The following is a 23,198-nucleotide window of genomic DNA, read 5'->3' as shown; positions in this document are numbered from 1 at the left end:
CCGAAGGGAACGCGTTTTATTTCCACGCAGGAAGCCAGGCTCAGCTCCCGGCAAGGCCCGAGGAAAGCCGCGAGAGAGCTGGGACCGACCCGCACCGCCAAGGGGAGGGCAGGGGCTCTTCCCAACAGGTGTTTTTGGCAGCGTTTTCATGACAATAGCCCCCTTGGTCCCTGTCAGCACTGAACTATGAATAGAGTGAGGGTTGCAGAGTTTACCTTACACAGGGTGAGGCTCTAAGCGTAAAAATCAAACCCAAAAAGTCAGAGAAAAGGAGCAGAAATTTGTTTAGGAAAAACAAAACAATGCAAAATTTTACATTTATATATAAACCTCTGAAGTGCTGAGAGCCAGTCCTCCAGCTCTCATTTTCTGAAAACATCAGCTGATACCCTAGCAAAGACATTGTGATGTGAAGAGGTACTGTCAAGTAAGTGAACAGTTCTGTGGGATGGAGGCTGCAAATATTTGTAACTTGAAACACAGGTGACACTAGTGGAATATAAAAGCTGAAGGAGGTGAAAGATGAAGGTAAGAATGGTACTGCTGTTATCCAAAGGAGAAGAAGAGATGATAAAGCATGAGGGATTTGGGTGGGTTGGTTGGTTAGGGGTGGGTATTTTTAAAGAAATTCTTCAGTGACAGAAGTCTCTTCAAATGTATGTTTGGAGAAGCAGAAGGGTACAGAAACATGGGAATTGCAAAAGCAGAAAAAATTCAGAATTCATTTGTTTGAGAGTACCAATGAGGGAGGAGAAGCAGCAGCAGTATTTGAACAATAAAAGGCAAAGCAGTGAAGGAAGAGTGCGTGATTGTGAGGTTTTCCCCAGACACATTAGGTAGCAAAAGCTGAGGACATTTCTCTGCTCCAGAAGAGACCCACATTTGATAACTGCTTTGTGCCTGAGCCTTCCAGGCTTTTGTTGGCCTGAGTCTGCAATGCAGCAGGAGTAATTTACATTTCCTAAATGGCTGATAACCTGTAAGCTTTATCAATAACTTCTGCAGACTACAAAAAAAAATGTTTAAATTACATCAGGCACAAAACAGTACAACAAAACATGGCAACAACAGAATAACTGGAAGAAGCAACCTAAGTTTTAGACAGAAAAACGTAGCCTTAGTTAACAAAATATCCACAGGACAAAAGACTAACAAGATGTCCCCTTCAGCTACACCGTGCTAATTAAGTGAATGTAATCACAGAAAACCCCAAAATTAACTCAATTCATGCTGTCCTCTTCAAAGGCAAACTGGAATGAAGAATCATCTTCTCATTTTCTTCTTTTACAAATGAGCTCACTTTGTGGGTAGCTGCTTTGTTCTGTCTTCTTCAGGAAATACGATTCTAACGTTACTCCCTGGTTGATTTAACAAAATCTTTTCTTTCAGCTCACAAAGAAAAGGGAAGTCAGAAGTCAGTTCTCAGCAAGCACAGGGATTGCATAAGCACGAGGTGTGTAGCTGCTTATCAGGCCTATAATCAAGGTCACAACACACGGTCAAGCCCCAGTGATAGTTGCCGAGGAGCCCGGCACACACAGAAAGCACACAACGCTTCTGGCTTCAAAGGCCTCGTTGATGGCACAATCCCCTCATTATGTGAGCCCTCACAGATGAGTACAAGAGCACTGTGAAAATAACCCTACCCAAATAGTGCAGAGAAAAGAACTAAAAAAGGAAACCAAGTCTACAGCTTCACATTCAACAGAGCTGGGCTAGACAAAGCAACACTGTCATTTAGCTTGGTATCTCCTAGGTCATGCTGACCGGAGAATGTCTTCCAGGGTAACACAAAGGAACCAGAAACATCATGACAGTTTATTTTGAAGGAAAACAAAGCTTTGGGCGGTTTTTCTAGCTCTTCAAATTACTGACATCCTCAAGAAGATATTTAACGCTTTCACATTCCCCTTAAAGCAGACAAAATGTTAGGAAGGTGAGTTGAAAATAATGTCATTTGGATATTGTTTCCCCCTCCCATAAAATATGTGCATTAATGGCTCCACTCTCCTCTGCAGGATGAAAACAAAACCTGGGTATTTGTTTCCCCAAACAAAACCCAGAATTACAGCAAATGCAAAATAATAAAGGGACAGATAAAACTGGCCAAAAAGATTTGGACAATGGATGTCTTACGCCAGAAGGCGAGATCACAGATCATGATAAAACAACTATTAGCACATGAAGCCATACCCAGAGAAGCACTGGAGAGCTAGTGTTTATGCTTATGAGAGAAACTTCCTTTCCTTACCAGTCCCCAGAGGGCTCCTTCTGTTGTGGCAACAATGGTGGCAGCTCTAGGAGTGTTGTACATCAACGCCAGTTCCCCAAAACTGCCGTGATTCTCATAGCGGCCCACGCAGCGTGACTGGTTGTCTTTTGCTACAAGAATATCATACAGTCCCCTGGAAAACAATGGTACAGATGCTTTTTATTAGACAACATCCAGTATGAATCATGAAATCAGCTTTTTGCTGTTATCAAAATAGTCCTCTGACTGCTGGGTGAAATGGAACTGGCCTAAGAGACTTCACAAAATACATCATGCCCTGGAGAAAAGCAGATAGGGAGTGCCTTCCTGACTTTAAGCAGCTGGGCATGCATATAATTTTCCCCAGTTTACAACTTTGTCAGATGGAATGCTGTTTGCTCCCAAAATATCAGTAGGCATGTAAGGGGGGAAATAAAAAAAAATTTTTTTAAAAAAAAAAAAAATCAGAAATGGCAGTAGGTGAAGCTTTTCAGTGTAAGCAAATATGGGAACGAACTCACTGATGAGACCTGCCTGATATTAACAGCAGAGGATCTTTCAGGATTGCTGATGGACAGCCCTAGTTTTGTTAGTTATCTTCAAATACTACTGCATCTTAAAAGAAAAGTACTACAGGACAGCTTTATGCCAGCTTCATTTGTAGGAGATTCCACACAGTGGACATTGCATACATCAAACAATTAAAATACATCAAAGTGAGGAAGTTTTGAATGATGACTTGAGGACCTACTCGAGCCTTTCAGACTCAGAGAAACGTTTGTCTACTGAAGAGTAGATGGTCCAGATTTAGACATGTCAGAACATCTGAGATTTAGTCTCTCCTTGTCACTCAGAAAGCTAAAGGAGGAAGCTGAGTGCATAGAGACTGCCTAACATCCTTACCAGGCGCTTTTCACACTCTACTGCTCACTCACACCTAGGAGAAAAAGAAAGAAACCAACAGCATTCTAACAAAAAAATAAATAAGGATTAACCATTGGAAAGTTCCACTAATTCTTGCAATGTCTCTTTAATGATTCTCTGAGAGGCAACAGAGGCAACAATCTTCAGAGGTTTTTCTGATATAGAATGGGCACCTGTGAGCACCTTAAGCAAACGCTGCAACTTCTTCCCATTCCTCAGCCTCAAAGTCACTTACTAGTGCCATTTATTTCCGAGTAACTATAGCCACATAACCTTCAGCCAAGCACTTGGCTGTTTGTGGCCCAAGGACTAAATCGGTGAGTCACCACTGGGTGACCTTGACTCAGCTTTGTTGAGAAAACTGTTGCTGAGCCGTGACACAGTCCGTGAGCTAAAGCCCTGCAAGATAAGAAGACTAAAAACACAGCCCGAAGTGTAATTGTTGAGAAGGTGATCGTTACAAGCTCAAGGACTCGGACAGAAAATACTGATGTGAAAAAAAATAAAACCCCAAGGTAAAAAAAAAAAAAGGCAGAAAAGGGCAACTCAGCAAGACTGTGGATCAGTCTGTTCCAAGAGGCAACCAAGGCCAGTGCTGCCCCTCCTGATGACTGCTCAACCAGCAGAGGTGTCTCCTCAGCAGTGATGAGCAGACTCGTGTTTGGCCATGCAGCACACCTGTCCTAGCTCTCCCTTCCATGCACAAAGCACTAAGTAGCTGCTGCATCCTGAAGTAACATCTGTCCTGCCTGCTGTCCCTCTGTGCACGGTAAAAGATGCTCAGAAAGAAGTGATCTGCTGAGGAAGGCTTACAACCAGAAGACTTTTGGGGGGGTGGGGGGAAGGCCTGTGCCAGAAAGCCTGTTTTTCTATGCAGATAAGAAGCTAGAGTTACATCTGCAACGCAAAGTCACTGTTCATTCAGCTGGGGAGAAACTAATCCTCAAGGATATTTAGGCATTAATGACTTACAGTAACAAGACATGCCTACTGATGCCTTGAAAAAGCCAGTCCTCTAAATCTGCACCCGCTGGCAAATGGAAATACTATAGCTTTCCAAAAGTACCAGCATCCTGTTGTTATTTTGCATGAAAAAAAATGAAGGGTTGGGAGGTAGAGGAGGACGGGAAAGGGAGAGAGTAGGACAGAAAATTCATAACTGTAGAATTCTAATAACTGAATAGCCAACACAAGGGTTGCAGCCAAGTTGGTGTTTACAGCAAAGGGTAGTGTGCTCTCCATTGCTAGACAACACTGAGTTTTATTTCCCTCACTCTATAGCCTTTCTGCCACATACTTTTGGCAACATATTGATGTTACTGGCGTATTATAACCTAAGGGTAGAACAAACAAACCAACCAAAAAAACAAAAAAAAAAAAAAAAAAACCAAAAAAAAACCAACAAACAAACAAACAAACAAACAAACAAAAAAAAAAAAAACCACACTTAAAAACCTGAAAACTTCCAGCCTCTTGATAGCAAAAAATGTTGTGGAATAGCATTACATCTGTAGAACACAGACCATAAAAACATTTACCCAAATATCAAAGACAGGGTCCCATTTCACTTATTTATTTTAGGTTTAAACTCATAGCAGGAAGAGATTTTTAGTAACCAACAGGTCAAGAGCCTTACAGAGGAACAAATCAAAATAGGCTGATAGTATCTAACATTTTTGAAAAGCACCCAAACTAAGTTTTCTCAAGATTAGGAACCACTGCTCTGCATACTTCTCATCTTTGCAGAGCTGGTGGCTTTAGCTCCTGTGATCTCTCATCTGCAGTACCTTACTCTTATCAGGGACAGCCTGATCTCCCCAGTGAACATAGCAAGAGAAGGAACTTTTCCTGTCTATTCAAAGGATTAGTCTGAGGCAGAGCAGTTGAAGGAGACAACCGAGTAGAAATGGAGCACTGGTTTAGACTAATGGGATGATATGGCAGAGGACAGGGGAACAGGCCTATGGTCAGAATGCTTCTGAGGTAGCCTTATGTTCTGTAATTACACTCAACAGAAAGGGGAATGTCCTTCAAATAAACAACAATCACTTAAAATGAACAATTTCTAGCCTAGAAATTCTTTTGCAAATTCCTTATACAACAGATAAATGACAATTCAAAAGGCAACACATTGTCTTGAGAAACTGCTTTGAAAACATTTAATACAACACTAATGATGTGATTATTTCAGCAATAAGAAAGATAACAGTGCCTCAAAAACAACAGTTTGCAAAGATCATGTTCCAACAGACATTCATAATTCAGCCAGGAATATTCTGTTTAGTATTATAGTTTTACAGGAGGAAATCAATCTGTCCTTAATTCTTCTTCAAATATGGTGATTAAAAGTAACATTAGCCAGAATTTCTTCCAAAAGGGTAAAAGGTACTCAAAATGTGCATGCACACACGTCTATTTCATGCCTGTTGCACATACAGGTGATTCACAAAATTATCACATGAATTTGCTTTAGGCCAGAAATTGCAAAATGTCACCTTAAACTCTACAAATACAAATTAACCAACAGAAGCAAAGCAACCACAAGTCTCTCTGAAATCAATGATCAAAACTAATTGGACCAAGTCCATTTTTTCCATGCTAGCCACCATCATGAACTTTTATCTCCTGTATTCTCCTCCCCCAAAATAATTTCCTATCCCTTCCCTTACCCACATAGTTTCTTTTGCTGCTTTTCCCTCTGCTTTCTTCAAAAAATAATGTATCCTGGTCTAGAGACAGCATGCAGTATGGCTGGCTTTAAGCTACCCATATGCTGATGGGCACAAAAGCTAAACTGAACAAATCATAGGCAAGCTCCTGCTGCAGCCCTTTCCTCAGAGAAAGCAGTATTTGAGTTTTTATGGAGTCACACAGAACATGTTGAAACCCAGCAGGTTTGAAATGACCTGTGCAAATGATCCAAAAGACAATGGAGGCCTAAAGGGGAAAATGGAAAGACCAAAGGAAGAGGCAATGGCTGCAAAAAAGTCAGTTTCCTTCAGAAACTCTCCTGCAGTAAGTGCCCCCCGTCATTTCTAAGAAACTGACAAGAAGCATACTCTACTTGTGAGAGGCACAGCTGCTTACCGCTCAACCACATAGAAGTTGTCCCCATCATCTCCTTGGTCAATCACATGCTCCTGAGGTTTCACCTTCCTCTCAAACATGGCATCAAGGACCTGAGACAGCTGCTCCTACAAAACGAAGAGGAGAGAAAAAGAACATCAAAAAACCTCTTGGAAAACACACCTTAGTGCTAGCCAAGGGTGAGTTCACTAGACTTGATCTGTGTACTGAAGTGCAACGTGCGTCGCATCATTTTTACTGTACGTCAACACAAGGAACGCTGATATTAAATGTTGATTTCCACTAGCACCTCCCTTGAGCAGAGCAGCAGCAAGCTCTCGCTCGGTATAACCCGACACAGCTTCACTGCAATGGACACGTGCTGATTTGTGTCAACAGCACATATATTTAGTTATCATAGGATCATAGAATACTTTGGGTTGGAAGGTCATCTAGTCCAATGCCCCTGCAATAAGCAGGGACATCTTCAGCTAGATCAGGTTGTTCAAATGTATGTCTAGAAACTGCACCACAACTTATTAGTAACTTATTTGTACAGTCACCATCTAAGAGCCCCAGTCCAGTCAGGATCAGGACTGTGCTGAACAAGGCCCTGTACAAACAGTTACTTCCCTAGATAGTCCATGCTGTAGAGAGCCTGCAAGTCCAGCACAAGATGAGACCAGATAGGTACAGCTGGGGAGCACATACAGAACGTGCTGCTCTGAACAGCAGACTCAAGCTGGGTTTCTCTGATGATCCATGACTAAACTTTTTTTTTTGTAGGCAGCACAGCCAGGGAAGCTGTGAAAGCTGAAAAATAATGCCATATAAATGCCTCGTCTCAATGCTGAGATGCTTTACCACCTCTGTTATTCCAAAGCCCATTAACAATAGACTTTCACTGCATTTCCAATGACCAGATGTTCAAAGTTAAAGATGTAGATCACAGCTGAGTTTCTAAAAATATACTACATGAACGCACATACTCATCTTTATGCTGCTAGGTATACTTGAAATATTTACTGTGCTTCTTAAGCTGGGAATAATCATTGCAGCATCTGCAGGCACCACGATATTGAAAATATTGCCTACTTTTTCAACAGAATCTTGTCTTTAAAAACTCTCCTGATATTTAAACTAAACAACCATTTCATGAAAGCCATTTATTTCAACCACATATTTCACACCATGCTTTTAAGTAAGAGTTATCAGAAAATAAACATGGCAGAGTTTTAAAAGCTTTTAAAAATACTGTAACCCAATAATGCTTTATTTGGATGATAAACAGGCAAAAACTTATTTTAAGTAAATAAAACACTGTGCTCTTCTGTCACTAAAAGGACAAGCTTCATGAGATTTCTGAACTTAAAAAACCCTCTTGGTTTAAATATGGGTACTGAGGATGTTCAGGGGCCTTGCTACTAAGTCATTGCTCTCACCCAGTGCAAAATTCAGTTGTAACTAGGATTCTAAAAACTCTTTTATTTTTAAAACTCTGGGGCCCCTACGCATGATACATCATACAGAGCTTTAACAGGAGAGCAGTTACCTAACTCCCTCAGCACTTCATATTGAAACATAAATCATGCTTATTATTGGGGATGGCCCAAAATCTCAGGATTAAATTTTATAACAATTAATTTTAGTTCAAAGTTCAGTGTGAACTTTGCTAGAAGTGACCCACCTGACACTGGCTCCTTGGTGTTGGATAGCAAATATGACAGCAACTGTTCATGCAAGTGAAGACATTTAAAAAGGCTGTTGAGTCACTGGGCCTAAATTCAGCACAGTTTACCTAAATGCAACCAGTGGAAAAGGGATGGATTTGCCCTGGACATTTGAATCACACAATCATGTATACTCTTGAAGGGGTTTTATGCAGTTTTGTTGACGCTGTGTTTGTTTGCTTGTATTTTTAACATGACACTTGTTAGAAGTTAAGAAGCAAAATAACATATTTTGAACCTTAATTTGGAAGCGTTCCTCACAATTATTGAAGGATAATATACGCTGAGCAAAAGCAGCAGCCATGTGTTCTGCCTTTCAGTGGGTATTCTACTGCAAATCCTCCAACCCAGTCACATTAAACAGAGAGAGTTAAATTACTGGGACGAGAGGTGAAAGAATGCAAGTTCCATACTCTCTTCATGCCCATTACTAGGAAGGCTCTCCCTTCTCAGCTAAATGCCCTTTATCATGCTATAATCAATATATGGACTGCAGTCACCTTTTTCAGCCATGTGCTATCTTAAAAGCCTGAAACTTTAACACTTGCACTTAAGATCATTTCCATTATTTCTCTCCTCAGCTGCTTTGAAAGCTTTTCCCAGGAAGCAGTATTTTTCCAAGCCCACTTTCTCAGCTCAAATTTGTTTTTCAAAGTCATCTTTGAATTTAAATTGATTAATTTTTGCTTCTGGGTATGTTGGAAGCAAAAAGATTGGCCTGCTCGGTTCAAAAGGGGATCACATTTTGTACATACCACTTGAGCTGCTGAATGCTCTTACATATGTTTTAGTTTTTACTGTACCTAATCAGGTTACTTGTAAAAGGAACCTTTAAAATGTTTTACATAAATAGGCTTAATGACAAGAGGGATCCCTGAACAGTGAAAGGCCAGTCCTGGAAAGGACAGCTTTCAAGAAAATTTTGACAGAACGTCAATTCCTCTAGCCTGCTGCAATCAAAAGCTTCCAACAACTATTTTGAGAATGCACTTCAATGACTCTTGGGGTTTGTACAGTAAGCAAGAACTGGGAAAACTTCCTAGTTTTCAAGAAAAGCTGAGCAGTGCTTCTGAAACCATGAGCTATCACATCCATCCTTTCATATGTTGGGCAAAGCTCAATGATTCAAAGCAGGAAGCTGCAGGGACCATCACTGGTGTTACAGCTTTCATTCTTCCACAGGTTATAGCAGAGGTGTCCGCTGTGTTTTCATGGAAACACCAGACTAGAGATGCATTTATTCTATGGCCTCTGAGAGGCTGGATTAGAGGTTCTCCAAAGGTCAGTTCCTGAACTATCCTATGATCCTCTTTAAAAGAAAAAGATAATACCACTTAGGATTACTATGTGTGAACAATGGAGATACTCATCGTTCAAAATCAATACTAAGGCAGTAAGTAATTAAAAAATAACTTCATCAACAAAATGAGTAAGAATAAGAACAACCTAAAAATATTATTTCACATTCATTTACAGAAAATATACTGACAGATTGGCATTTAAGAAAAAGGTGCAGCAGTAGGAAATCATGAAAACAGACAATTGTGATATTGAACACTGCCTAAGTAATTTCCTTTTTAAATTGCCTATAAATTATGAACTGTTCCTCAGGGAAAAGGAAATCAGGTGCAATTACACCCAACAGCAAATATTAAGAGCATAAGCAAAAATATTTTAAAAAAATAACACAACTTTACCAGAAAAAGAATTTGCAGGGAGCAGGATCTGACAACCAGAGTATCTGACAATTTGACGTGTTTGCTTATATTGTTCTTTACTGTTGATCTCCCAATACACATCCTAATCCAGCCTGCATATAATTAATAATTCATAAATAATTACAATGCAAACAAGTATCTGGACTGTTAAATCATGCCATTAACTCCAGTTAAGATTTCCTTAAAATGGTATTACCTGATCTAGGTTTTTGAAGAGCAGGATATCTCTACAGGCTTCCTGCAGTCTACATCGCTGTTCATCAGTTTTTGGATGAACTACCTTTAACATAAAGTAAAACAATACTGTTATCACAACAAAGAAATATGATTACAGAGTGAATCTTCACTTCGGAAGGAAAAAGAAAAACACAGTTTAAAAGTGTCAAAAATACACAGTTCTTCCTTTTTGTTTGCATAAGCAATATTTATATATAAACATACATTGCAAGACAGAATAAAAGAGATGTAAGAAATATATTATGCTGACAATTAACACATGTAAAACAACAGTTAAGCAAGTCAAGAGAGAAGAGAAATACCTTTTTCTTTCCCTTCCCTTGTAACCTAGCCACAGATACCGTCAAGGCTTGAGCATTTGGAACAGAGGAAAAAGTCAACAGTTCTTTCTACACTCTGGCTACATTAGTTCCAATATACTTACTGCTGGCATAGAGGTAGTTTATAAGATTCATGATACATATGTACCTAATAATAGAAGTTATCTAAGAAGCATTTGTTTTCAACAAAATTATTTGGATAAAAAAGTTTTGTTGTTTGAGAGATTTTTCACGTTACTTCCTTCCAATTATAAATATCTCATCAGGTTAAAGGAATGAACACTCAATGTGTCATAAAAATGTATGTGCCTGTTGGGGGACAATTATGAAAACATAAAAATATTAATTACCTCACTCACGTTCGCCACATTACCCTTATTTCTGGAATAACAAGGATTCAAAAAAACAGTTACATTAGCAGGCATTTCTAGAAATTCATTGTTCAAAACTGAGCACATCTCAGATCCTTGTTTTAAAAGGCAATTTAATATCGAATCATCAGTCAGGAAAATGAAGACTTTGGATGGAACATGTCCAGATTTGTAAACAAGTGGATGATCGGACAGTCTTTTTTTCTTTTTATAGCATCTTATTTATGAAGCATCTGTTTTTTTTAAGAGAAATCAAATTAGACTTAAGATTTTCATGGCAGAAGTGTATGCACCCTTGAGATGGAATCTGGAAACGGAAAAGCAGAAGTCCAGAGAGAAAACACTGATCCTTCACCAGCCAGGCTACAGGATTTGCTCACATAAAAATATCTCCAAAGGAATACAATTACATGATCTGGACCTGCAATTCCTAGAAATTTCCAGCTTTCAAAAACAATAGAACAACAGGTGGCCACAGCCTCAGAATATTTCAACAAAGTATTTCTCCTACCCAGGCAGAAGTGCTTTGACAAGAAAGGCAGCAAAAAGCATGTGAGGAATTTTAAGCACCCATGAAGAAACAGCTGTGGTAAAGCTTAACTAATTCTTCACAACAGCATGGACGCTCTAGGAATTGCCTCAACAAGCCTTTAAGATAATTAAGAAAGGAAAATATCAAAAAATTTAAAGATGGCAGACTTAAGCACAGCTCTCAGGTCCTTTGAAGTGAAATTATATTAAAGCTATAGTGACTAAAAGAGTGGATGAGACAAAGCAACCCTAAATTTCAGAGCAGTGTCACACTGTCAATGTCAGCATACCACAGCCTCTCAGAAGGAAAGGCACAAGTGGTAGGGAAAAGGTGACATAGAGACATCTGCCTGTCAGGCTGTAGAGACCCAGGCATGATGCAATTCACTCATTCTTACCCTTTGTTCTGTATCTTCTTCCTCTTCATCTGGATTGAAAGCTTCAGCACAAACTTGGAAAAGAAAAAGAGAGGAAGTCAGTAAAAAGCAGTTACATGAGAACATCAAACATATCGAATTTAAATTCCTTTCTTCTATATTTTATTTTCCTACAGGAAAAACAAAATCACTTTTGGTTTTATGTCATTACAGTGTTAAGAGGCTTAAATCCTGTCTATTCTCTGAGCAGGCACAGAGTGGCTGTTCTCAAACTCCCCCGTAAAAAAATCTGCAACTTGCAATAGAAAATAATCTTGCCTAGCAAGTACTCCAAACCATGCATGAAGATTCCCTTTCCAGCCTTATCGAAGCATAACAATCTCCACTTAGATTCATTTACAAATATCTTCCATAAATGCAGGGGAGGGAATACTGCTGCTATATTGCTTTGTTCCTTGGCAGTGCAATGTATATTGCAAAAGACATCAAAAATAAGAGCATAAGAAGGTATGTGGCACTCATTACATCTCAAGTCAGACTTATATCTGTATTGGGGAAAAAAAATCAAGATACATTTACACAGAAACTAACCTGGGAAATGATCAATTAGCTTCACCATAGTATATTCTATGACAAAAAATAATGTTTAGCACCCTCCTCTATATACTCCTTTATTCTACTACATTTGAATCAAATTAATGTCAAGTTGTGATATAAAACCAACTTTAAAAAATACACAGTGATTGATTTTTTTTTTTAAAGTATGAGAATATTTGTGGAAACCATACGCTGTGATGCACAGGAACAAGGCTCTGCCAAACATCATTAAAATTACAGGATCAGTTGTAAGAAAGGCAATGATGAAGGCAAACTTCTAAAATTTCAAACCGTTTTGGGTCAATTGTAAGACTTCAGAAAAGGCTTATCTTAACAGTTATGCTGTTACGCAATTTTACAACACCAAACACAAGCCACCTTTGGCTGCCAAAGCCTACATCTCTAGCTCAGACTTTCTTATCAATTTGTGAACATTTGCAGTTCTTAATGTCAAAGTGAACTCTACATTCTAACTGTACAGTCAGCAAAAGTAAGAGTCAGTCCTGTTTTCATCTAGCTCTGCTCTTAATTTAATAAGGGTGGACTTACTTCTGAGGCTATACGTTACTTGTAAAATTTTACAAGGAAACACAGACAAGCATTTTTCTTTGTACTTTATCCAGCATCCTGACAATACTGAAGAGTTGGCAGAATGCCCAGAAGCTCACTGCAGTGACATCTAACTGCTGAATGGACTTACAAAGTATAAATAAAAATACGCAGGATTTTATAAAAATAAAAAAAAAAATCTCTCTAGAAGGCCTAGCATTTGGCAACTTGCAAATGATTTGAAAAGCATAAAGAGCTATTGACCTCATCATCGTGCTTTCAAAAAGACTAAGAAAATGCACAAGTCCAGCAGAATTTGCTAGGAAAAGACTTGCTTCTTTTTACCTGCCTAAAAGGTACAGGTCTTTCCTAGAAAATGAGATTTTAATAGATTTTTTTTTTTTCCTGGAAAGGTTGGAAATTGGAATTCAAGACAAGCATTCTATTTATCAAACCACAATGTAAAAACCCAGTAGTGTGATCATTAGGCATCTACAGAGCAGCTATTGCTCAGACAATAACAAGTGTCACGCCGCCTCTGGTGGTTTGCACCATTTAACAATATAGAAAAGGTGTATTAACAGTGCACCTACAGCACACACGGGCTTTCAGCTTGACAGAATGGCCCACCTACATTTAGGGCAGATACTTTTCAAAGGATAAACAGCATTTTTCTTTAGGTAAAAAAAAAAAAAAAAAAAAGAGTCCACCACACAGCCCAAAGATGATTGTATGATGGGAAGGTAGATCCTACAAAGCTGCAGAACGTGGACTGATAGGCAAAGAGCCACTTAATACACAATCCAAAGGCACTAACAAAGGGAATGGTATCAGCATTTCGGTGTGAAAGCTTTCTTCTGCCTTCCCTTTACAGTAAGGATCAAAGTCTATTGTGAAAGCTTTGGATTTTCTAATCAGAACATTTTCTTAGAAGAAAGGCTCCTTGGTTTAAATGGTGAAATAGGAAATGAAAAGTATCTCTATTCTTCACAACTAGCATATCATATCAGTAACTAGAGTTCAATTCTTTATTCTGCACTATAGCACATATTATAAATGTTCTTCTGTACGTGTCTGAAAGTACCTGGCATATAAGCACATTCAGGCTGTGTATCTATGATTTCAGAGGTCACTGTACTTCACTATACCATTCTAGCGTTTAAATTCTAAATATTAGAGATTGCTGCAAATTAGATTTTTGTTCCCATCTCAACTGCAGGGAAACTATTGCTAAGAATATGTTTTGAAATTGAGAAAATTCTCTTCAAGATTTCCTTGGGAAAGTAAGTTTAATTGCCATGGCTAAGACGATAGTATTAGAGTAAAAACCTTACTGTAAAACATGCAGCAACCAAAACAACACAGTTCTCTGCAACTTTAGTATCAAACAGCTTTGGCTGGGATTTCTACATGTAAGTCTCCTCTGTTTCATCTTACCCAGCATGGGTGAAAGCAGCTTCATAAAGCCCTCTAAGGATACAGGCTAGGACTTAGTGCCCTTCCCTTACATATGGAAATCACTGCTGTAGTGCTCATGAATGGGCACCACAGAAATACAACAAAAATGGGGCAAAAACACTACTTCTTCCCATGCTGTCACAGAGGAAGCTTTCCCACTATACTTTTCATTCCACAACCTCCTGCTGGGATTTCTTTTTTCATGCAGAAGTGGTAGGACAGAGATTGTGGACTTAACTGACAGCTCTGATCGACAGGACTTTATTTACTTGCAGGCAGAGCTGTAACACTTAATGTAACACATCTGCTGTGGGATGGTTAAAAAAAAAAGGGGAGAGAGACAAAAATGATTAATTCTGACCTCAAGCTTAAATTAATATTGTGATATGCTGGAAAGCCCACAGAAAGCTTTTCAGCCTACTCGTGTTATAACAGCCAACAGCATTTTCCAAATATTTTAAAACATGACTAATGCACAGAAAAGGCGAACATCACGTCAGCACCATCCTGTGGTTTACGGTGCGACACGTCCAATTTTTCCTTCCACTATTTTTAATTGGTAAGTTACTTATGGAAGTCCATGCTGGTGAACATGTTACCAGTTAAGGTGTGTGTGTCAGTCTTGCCTTCAGTATGTTTCACATTATCTGTGCTAAAACAGTGTTGCTTCTCTGTTCTTATGACTGAGAAGAACCCACATAACTACCCTAAACTCTGTCAAGCCCTGTCAGAAATCTATGGAAAGTTGATTTCAGGACTCCTGAAGGAAGGTTACTCATTTGCAAGTTACAGTACAGCCAGTCCCAGTGAAAATCCATTTGATGTTTCAAAGTGATGGAGTGAAAACATACTTGCCCCACAGCTTTACACATGACTGAATTAAAATTTTAACTATTTCAGTATTTCAGTAAAACAGGTACTTCAAGGCAACTTATTCTCACAATGTTATCCTGAAGAAATAAATGTGTTGGTAGCATCTTTTCAGATTCATTGAAATGGCCGTTGAAAGGGATCTCTCTCTGAAGGTCATTCAGTTCAACCTACCCCTTAAAGGGGAGCTATCTGCAATGCTAAATGGGGTCTGACTTGGAAACCTCCCTGGGGGAAGACTGCACATCTCTGGCTAACCTGCTCCACAGCTGCACTATCCTCCTGGAGAAGGAGTTTTTCTTAATGTCCAAACTGAACTGCAATATCCTCCTGGAGAAGGAGTTTTTCTTAATGTCCAAACTAAAGCTCACAAATACCTTGATATAATTTGAAGTGACTTCTGAAGTCACGCCTTCCCTATGTGAGATTTTCAGCACAACTCTGCCCTCGAGCAAACACTAAGCATGACTACATCAGTGAAAGTTATGTACAAGTGTGACACACACCCTAATTAAGTATTTCCAAAACTACAGCTGATCAGCATATATCATGCCAACCAAGCTTCCTTCCAAATCTACCCACATAGTTCAAATAGCTTTGGAACATAAAAAACAGGTTTCAGTTTTAAGAAGCTTTAAGATAAAAAAGAAATTCAGTCTTTTATCTTATCCTCTACATTTGGTTTCTCCCAGCTTCTGCAGCTTCTACAGCTAGTTTAGCTTTCTTCTCATGCGGCACCTTCTTTGGCTTTCAAGAACAGGCACATCTGTTAACACTTCTGAAGGCTCAGAAATGATACAACTCGATCACTGCTTTGTTATGCAGGTGACAGCATCCGAAAGCAACAAAGATCTTTCTAGCTGCAGCAATGACATACGCAGTGGATGGGTGAGGGGGAAGCAGGGGGTGGGAAGAGAATGAGAAGTAGCAATAAAAGTTCACCAGCATAACCATCACCTTTGTTCATGCAAGTTTTAATCACTCCCAAGACGATATCCACAGAATCTTTGGGGTTGGAAAAGACCTCTAGGATCACCAAGTCCAACCATCTACCCAACACTATCATGACCACTAAACCACTTCCTGAATTACCATTTCCACATTTTTTGAACCCCTCCAGGGATGGTGACTCCATCAGCTCCCTGGGAAGGCTGTTCCAATGCTTCATCACTCTTTCAGTAAAGAAATTCTTCCTAACACCCAATCTAAACCTCCCCTTGTATAACTTAACTCCATTTCCTCTTGTCCTATTGCTAGTCACCAGGGAGAAGAGACCAACACCCATCTCTCCACAACCCCCTTTCAGATAGTTGTAGAGCACAAAAAATTCTCACCTCAGCCTCTTTTTCTCTACACTAAACAACCTCAGTTCCCTCAGGTGCTCCTCATAAGACCCTTCACCAGCTTTGCCCCCCTTCTCCGGATTTTGCTCTGCAAAATGTGTTTTATCAAGACCAAAGTCCTTGCACTCTGTGCAAATCTGCGTCATGGTTCAGCATTTAGCTCCCATAAGCAAATAAGGCTTTAGCCTTTGTGAGGAATGCAAACCATCCCAGTAGTGGAGACATCTCTGTTACTTTTTTTTCAAAATAGTAGCCAAGAGGCTGAGGCCTGAAGACCTTCAGACAAACACAACAGGAGGAAACATTTTCATACTGGAGATCAAAATCCTACGTTTTATGTAAGGTGAAGGCATTGTTAATCTTTCTGTTGTTCTTGGAAGAAGTAGCAGAGACACAGTCTGTTATATTCTCTTTGCAGTTTTGAATAGCATCTTCTGTACTTCAGAGGAAAATCCTATTCACTCCTCTTAATAGAGGTGCATTACCTCCAATTGATCCTACAAGACCCATTAATGAAAAGCCACCCAGATCAGTACATGCAGAACAACTTTAAGTTATTTATTCAGATCAGTGATCTTGCATTACATTTAAGGCGACATTCTTTGCATTAGGTTTGCCAAAGCTTCAAACATTTCGCAAGCCTCTTTCTCAGGGGACAGATGCACAGCCTCTTCTGGGAGCACTACGCCAGCTGGAAAGGTGACCACTTCCAGTGGCTTGTCATTCCCTCTGTGACAGCTGAGTTGCTAAAGCAGGCAATTCCAAAATGAAGTAGTCAAGATGAACTTAGGAAGCTTAAACAGAGCTTATACATAGCTCTTTGCTGGCACAGCTCAATGAATTTTCTGCACTGGATAGCAACTTTTTTGGTTTAGAAATTGCACTTTGTTTCTTGAGTTAAAAGATCTCACTGTGTCAAAGCAGACGACAGATTGTACCTCGATCCAGCACGTGGGAAACAGAACCTGCACCCATTTGCACTACCTGAACAATTTTCACATTTATGACAGAATGGAAAGCAACACTGAAACCTGAAAAACAGTTAAGCCATTTGCAAGAAAATCAGCTGTTTCAGCCTTCAATTCACTGATGACAACTGACTGAAATCAAGTGTAAATTTTTAATTAAAAAGCCTATCATTGCAACCAGCTCAAAACTCAGATCTCAGGTCTTAAAAGACTGGTCTTTCTCATTTACTTTATGTGCCACATGAAAATCCCCATATGCAGGAGTACTCACAAGCAGTTCCACCTTGCAACTTCATTTTTAATTCTCAAGGAGGCATAACTGAGACAAAGCTTCCAACAACTGGCACTTGAGCAAACAATGCCCCCTCAAATCTTTGAATATTCTGTGCTGGTATTGACAAACACAACCACTCCCATGGTCATATATGTCAAATCAAGTGTAAGATTTTTTTCAGTTGAGAAATATCTAGAAATAATTTATTTAGGCAGCAAGGAAAAAGAATGGATTTCCCATTCAGGAAATAGCTTCAAAATTACTTAAAGTTAAAAGGAAACCAGAATAAAATCCACTTGGTTCTTCCCAGGCAGAGTCACTCTGCATTACCCATTAACTACAAAGATAGGAAGTCACTCAGCATGGCTGTGCCAAACCAGCTCAGTCCAGCAAGGATTACAGGTTCAGGTGCAGCTCCACACATGGTCCCAAAGCCTGCTCAGGCTGGAAAGCTGCACAGATCATTTTATCAGGCAAAGAAGCCTAGGAGACACTGATAAGCCTGTAAGGCCCTAAAATCCTGCACTGTCTCGGGTAGCTCTGTGAAAACCAGCGCTGCCTCTCTGTGCCTACACAACAACGGGTGAAGAAATTCACCTGGCTTACCCAAAGATGTGCTTGGGCCCCTAATCAGTTTGAAAATGCCCACCTCTGATGTGGACATTATTAACATTTCTTAAGCGCCACTACTTTAGAGTGGTATTAAAATTGAGGTCACACTCTAGTTCACAGCTACCCCACTGCACAATTCTCAAAAGACCTTTTTGCCCAGGGAGGTTGGAGCATCGAAGAGAACCGGGTGATGTATTACAGTGCTTGCTGCCTTTGCTTCAGAAACCTTTGATATCCAGTCCCTCAGTAAGATTACTTCCTTGCCAGCAGTATTAACTAAATCAGGTTTCTCCAGCTTGTTTTCTTTCCATCAAGATAGAAATTCAACAGTTCCAGTGACAATGGCTTGTGATAAAACTGTAATGCCTCTGTCACACACTCCTACTTCATACTCCATTTCAGTCATGAGTTCAGAACAGACTGAATGTTGATTAGAAAAGCCTCCATTTACAATAATGTGGGGGTTTTTTCTTTGCAGGAAATCCAACTACATGCACAGACATCTTTTCTCCCAAGATGTGTAAATACAGGCAATATAAGTCTTTTAAAATGATGACAACTGGTTGACAGCTACTTCTGTATGTATGTTTGTTTTATATATTCTGAATGAATTTTTCAAATACTTTCACTACATTCCTATAGATTAATAAAAAAATCTGGGTTTACATGTTCATTTAAAAAGCTTCATCATCAGATGAAATAGAGTAAAACAATGTGGACAACGCATTACAGCAGAACAGCCATTAAAGTGATACAGCCCTAAATGATTTTTTTTCCCCCCACTACAGGCAGATTTGGCAAAGCATTTAAAATTATATTTCCCTAAGGGCAAACAAGAACATTCATGATGAAAGATGTGGAATAATAAATGTAAAGTAAATAATCACAATCTCTTTTAGATTTATATATTTATGTAGATAAAATGAAAGCATTACATGCAGACAATACTGCTTCAACCAGATTTCGAAGGTAAACATAAAGCATTCCTACTTTACTATTTCTAGGTGGGCTTTATTCAGGGTTTGGGTTTTTGTTTTGGGTTTTTGTTTTGTTTTGCTTAACGCCTCCTGCAACACACAGTATCTAGCATGGAAACTGCCCTAGGTTAAAGGGCCTTGCCCTGCCACAGCCACCCCACACATGGCAGGGGCATATAGCACTAACAGATCAAAGGCTCCTTAGCACACTTGAGAACCTGCTCCTGGGACCTATTATGGAAAGCCATTGCCTGTCAAAGTAAGAGGCAAACTGGGGGGGACACAGACAGGGACAACATGACACACAACATCCTACTGAATTGTAAGGAAACTTTAGAAGACAACCCTCAGCCTTTATATCTTTATGTAAACCCTCCTCCTACTCAGCAGCAATTAAAAAAAAAAAAACCAAACTGTGCCAATGTAGGACTATAGAGCTCTTAGGCTCTTCTTCTACCTCTTCAGTATAATCAGGTGAACATGACATTTGCTTTTTTTTTTAATTAAGCAAACAACTAATTATCATTCTGTTTGCTTTATGTAGCTGCCTGTTTAGTTATAGAGAGGTAAAACTTTTACTCAATGCCTTTATGTTATGCAAAGTGCTTTGCATGCTCACAAGTGGTTAAAGGGTCATACTCTCCCACCTAACAGAAGCCAGGTGCTGGAGAATAATTAAGTCATTTAAGACATTTAAGTCATAATAATTAAGGCTACTTTGTTTCAAAGACTAAAACACTGGCAAAAATGACTGAATAAAATGCTTCTAGATCATCTAAATACACATTTGTGCATACACTCCAATAATTCTATATAATTCCTAGACTATAATTTTTGATAACTTGAAATCCTTCAATTCACAGAGGATTTATCATAAAAGCACTCTGTAGATAAAATACATAACTCTGCAGGTAACCTCTTCTCCTGTCCAGCTGGAGAAGCCAAGGGACAAGATCACCTGATTTCACAGAAATCATCTGCTGACTAAGCCACAACTAGGGCCCCTGCACTTTTGGCTCCCATGTCTCTATTCAGAACAGTAGAGCCCAATACCCCATCAGACACTAGTGTGCTCTGGACCTTGCACTCGGAGGTGAGTCTGCATGAAAAATAACAACAAAAAAAAGCCTTCCATTATGTTAGAGGCCTAATTAAAAATAAGAAAGCTTTCTAGAGGGCAGCGTCAAAGGAGTTCACAGCTCTGACACAGTAACAACCAAACCCAAGATATTGCCCTTCGATCTTAAACAGCAATTGGCATTTTGCTACTTCTGTTTCCAAACCCCTTTGCTACATTGAAACAAAAATTTTAAAACAGCAGCAGGGTATTTTAGAGTTAGACATTCTCCTTCTGTGTGGTGCAGTCTGAGAAATTCAAATGAAGCAAGCTTTATTTTTGCAAGTTAAGAAATCAGAAGACTGAAATGGATAAACATGCTGCTGACCTTGTTCAAGCCTTCTAAGAGAGCCTTACTGATGAGATAGTCATCCATAAAAAAGGTCTCCTGGAAAACATGATGCTACTGCTATTTCAGAGCACCCAGATTCACAATTGTAGAAGTAAGCCTTCTGCTTTAATGATCTTCTGGTTTAGCCCATCACATAAATCTTACCACATTTCCAAATGGTTATGTAAGCAAGGCAGATAAAACCTGAAATTAAGCACCAATAATGTTTATATGCCTGATAAACACTTCATCTCAGTTAAAAACAGAAAAGAGAAGGTTTATTTTCCATTCAGTTTACATCAAAACACGACAAGTTTCAAGAAGTGGCTCAAATATATGCCTAAAAAAAAGCTATCTTATATGCTTTTGGTTACAAACAGGAGATAGAAAAGATAATCTAGCTGAGGAATAAAACAGAAAGTGTTCTTCCAGTCTAAAAGTAAGAAATTATCTTTCAGTTTCCAGACCAAGGCTTTTTTTTTTGTTTTCATACTTGCAGTTCTGTTATGTGAACGGCTAAACCTGCAATAAGGCACATAATACTTTCAAGGAACCACCAGCAAAATGGGGAAAAGTGCATGGAAGCACTTGTGTGTTAGAGCAGATATGTAGCAATGAAAATTACACACAGCTTTCTGACATCTATCGTTATAGAGAATCGAAGGACATCAAAATGTTAGAAGGCATTTCCAAAATTAACAGTTCAGCCACTTGGATATGTTTTTTAAAGATTTCTAGAGAATGCCCAAATAGATGAAAAATCACACTACCCCTAACAGAAAAAGCAATGGTCTTTTACCTGCAGTGGCAGGAAGAGTCCAAAACCAGCACTGGCATTCACCCCAACGGATCACGTGCAGAGCAGTGATGTGGCAGCCCCCAGGTGCCTGTGCTCTGAAATGACTGGTGTGGAAGCAAAGCAGGGAATGTGGAATCCTACTGTCCTATCCCTCAAAGAAAAACCTGGCAGCTACCCCCATTTCTGTGCAGCTTCCAAGCATCTCAGATGCCCTGGTGGTCACTGCTCATGGGGAAGGCATAACTACTTGACATGATGCAACTCATCTTCAGGATGAGGCAGCTAGATGGATTTCATTTACAGGAGACACAGCTGAGGGGTGTTCTCGCTGGTGTTCAACACGATTGAGCCAAGTTTCTGAAAATACATGGGATATCCTTCCATATTTAATTGGGTATGTTTAAACTTTTCTGTTCTACATTCAAGCCATTTCACATTTAATCTGAAGTAACAGCAACCTAAATTTGCTATGACTGTATTCATCAGTATAAGAGCACAACATCTATGACTTTGTCTAAAGCTTTATATTAAAAAAGGGGAAAAGTGCTGCATTATTTATTCAAAAGGAAAATGCAATGCACATCTAACTCCCCAGGTCACTCCACATACAGATACCATAGCACCATGCTTTGCACTAAGTATAAAACTGCCTTTGCATCCTGTATCATGACATGCTTTCTGAGATCTCCTCCAGTGTGTTTGCCTTCAGTTTCTTGTGCACAACAGATCATGTGGGAATATTTTCATTTGGCTTTAATTCACAAGTTAAAAATCAACTTGGGTTCAAAACTGAAGGAAAAAAAAATGCAAATCATCTTTCTTCCATCACCTTTCAAAAAAAGAAAATTAAATTCCAACACATCAAAAAGCAAGAAGATGAAATTTTATTTTTAAAATTCAGCTGAAGGCTGGTATTTTCAAAAGTATTTACATATCTAAAGACTAGCATTTATGTAGACTCTTTAAAGATCTTTAACGTAAAAGAATAAAAGTTAAACACCTGGACGTTTTGCCACTTGAATACTTTCCAAAAACTGGTCCTTACTGCATTAATTCCTTAATAAAGGTACATAGCTATACCTTACTCTCACGATTAATAAGGTTTAATTTGAGTTAAAATATCTGGCTTCTGATGAACAACTTTTAATTGTTATGTAAGTATGAACAATTATTTAGAAAGAATAAATAACAAAAGAGGAAAATTGAATGAATTCTACTCCACTGCAGCACATACATCCACTTACATTTACACTGAGTAGATTGGATCACATTTTGTCTGACCAGGTGTTGCACTGACTTAAGTTTTAAATAAGGACTTTCATTGACTGTTGTATTTTTCTTCATGTCACAAAAAATCTAGCAATTACAAGCAGAATTATTCACAACAGTGTGAAATCCATGTAAATGTGAAATCACGACTGTTAATTTCCAAAAATATGCTTTTCATTATCAACTGAATGCCAAATCCATGTTGAGAATTTTTAAGTCCCAATATTGCAAACAGAGAAAACAAGCTCTTTTTTTTTTTTTTTTTTAACAAATAATGATTCAGGCACTTTCTTACAGGAGAGCACCCACACAATTTATCACCACTTTCATCTGTCATCCCACACACTTGGCTTTTGCTCATATCAACATTTTTCGAAATGAATTATTTTCACTCTAGTTATGATATCAGTTTTGCAGTCATTAGGGCTAGCAAACAAATGGCAGAAGCATCAGGTTGTTGAAACAGGAAAGCTGTTTGTACCATTTGTAAATGAGAATTTTTGATCTCA

The 23,198-nt window shown here is 38.9% G+C and overlaps 1 protein-coding gene across 1 annotated transcript in view; it reads right to left on the bottom strand.

The window, feature by feature from the left end:
* PRKAR2A (protein kinase, cAMP-dependent, regulatory, type II, alpha) overlaps positions 1-23,198 on the bottom strand; it is a gene marked incomplete at its 5' end in the record, with an annotated part of 40,694 nt that overhangs the window by 7,954 nt on the left and 9,542 nt on the right. The window contains 4 exons of the mRNA XM_008935905.1: positions 2,252-2,405; positions 6,263-6,369; positions 9,886-9,969; positions 11,547-11,599. Of these exons, the coding sequence (XP_008934153.1) occupies positions 2,252-2,405; positions 6,263-6,369; positions 9,886-9,969; positions 11,547-11,599 (398 nt within the window). The remainder of the gene's footprint in view (positions 1-2,251; positions 2,406-6,262; positions 6,370-9,885; positions 9,970-11,546; positions 11,600-23,198) is intronic.

This window comes from Merops nubicus, unplaced genomic scaffold (genome assembly GCF_000691845.1).
Source record: "Merops nubicus isolate BGI_N331 unplaced genomic scaffold, ASM69184v1 scaffold35772, whole genome shotgun sequence".
NCBI classification, from domain to species: Eukaryota; Metazoa; Chordata; class Aves; order Coraciiformes; family Meropidae; genus Merops; species Merops nubicus.
Note: the sequence above shows the minus strand (reverse complement) of the source record. Positions and strands in the feature narration are given on the sequence as shown.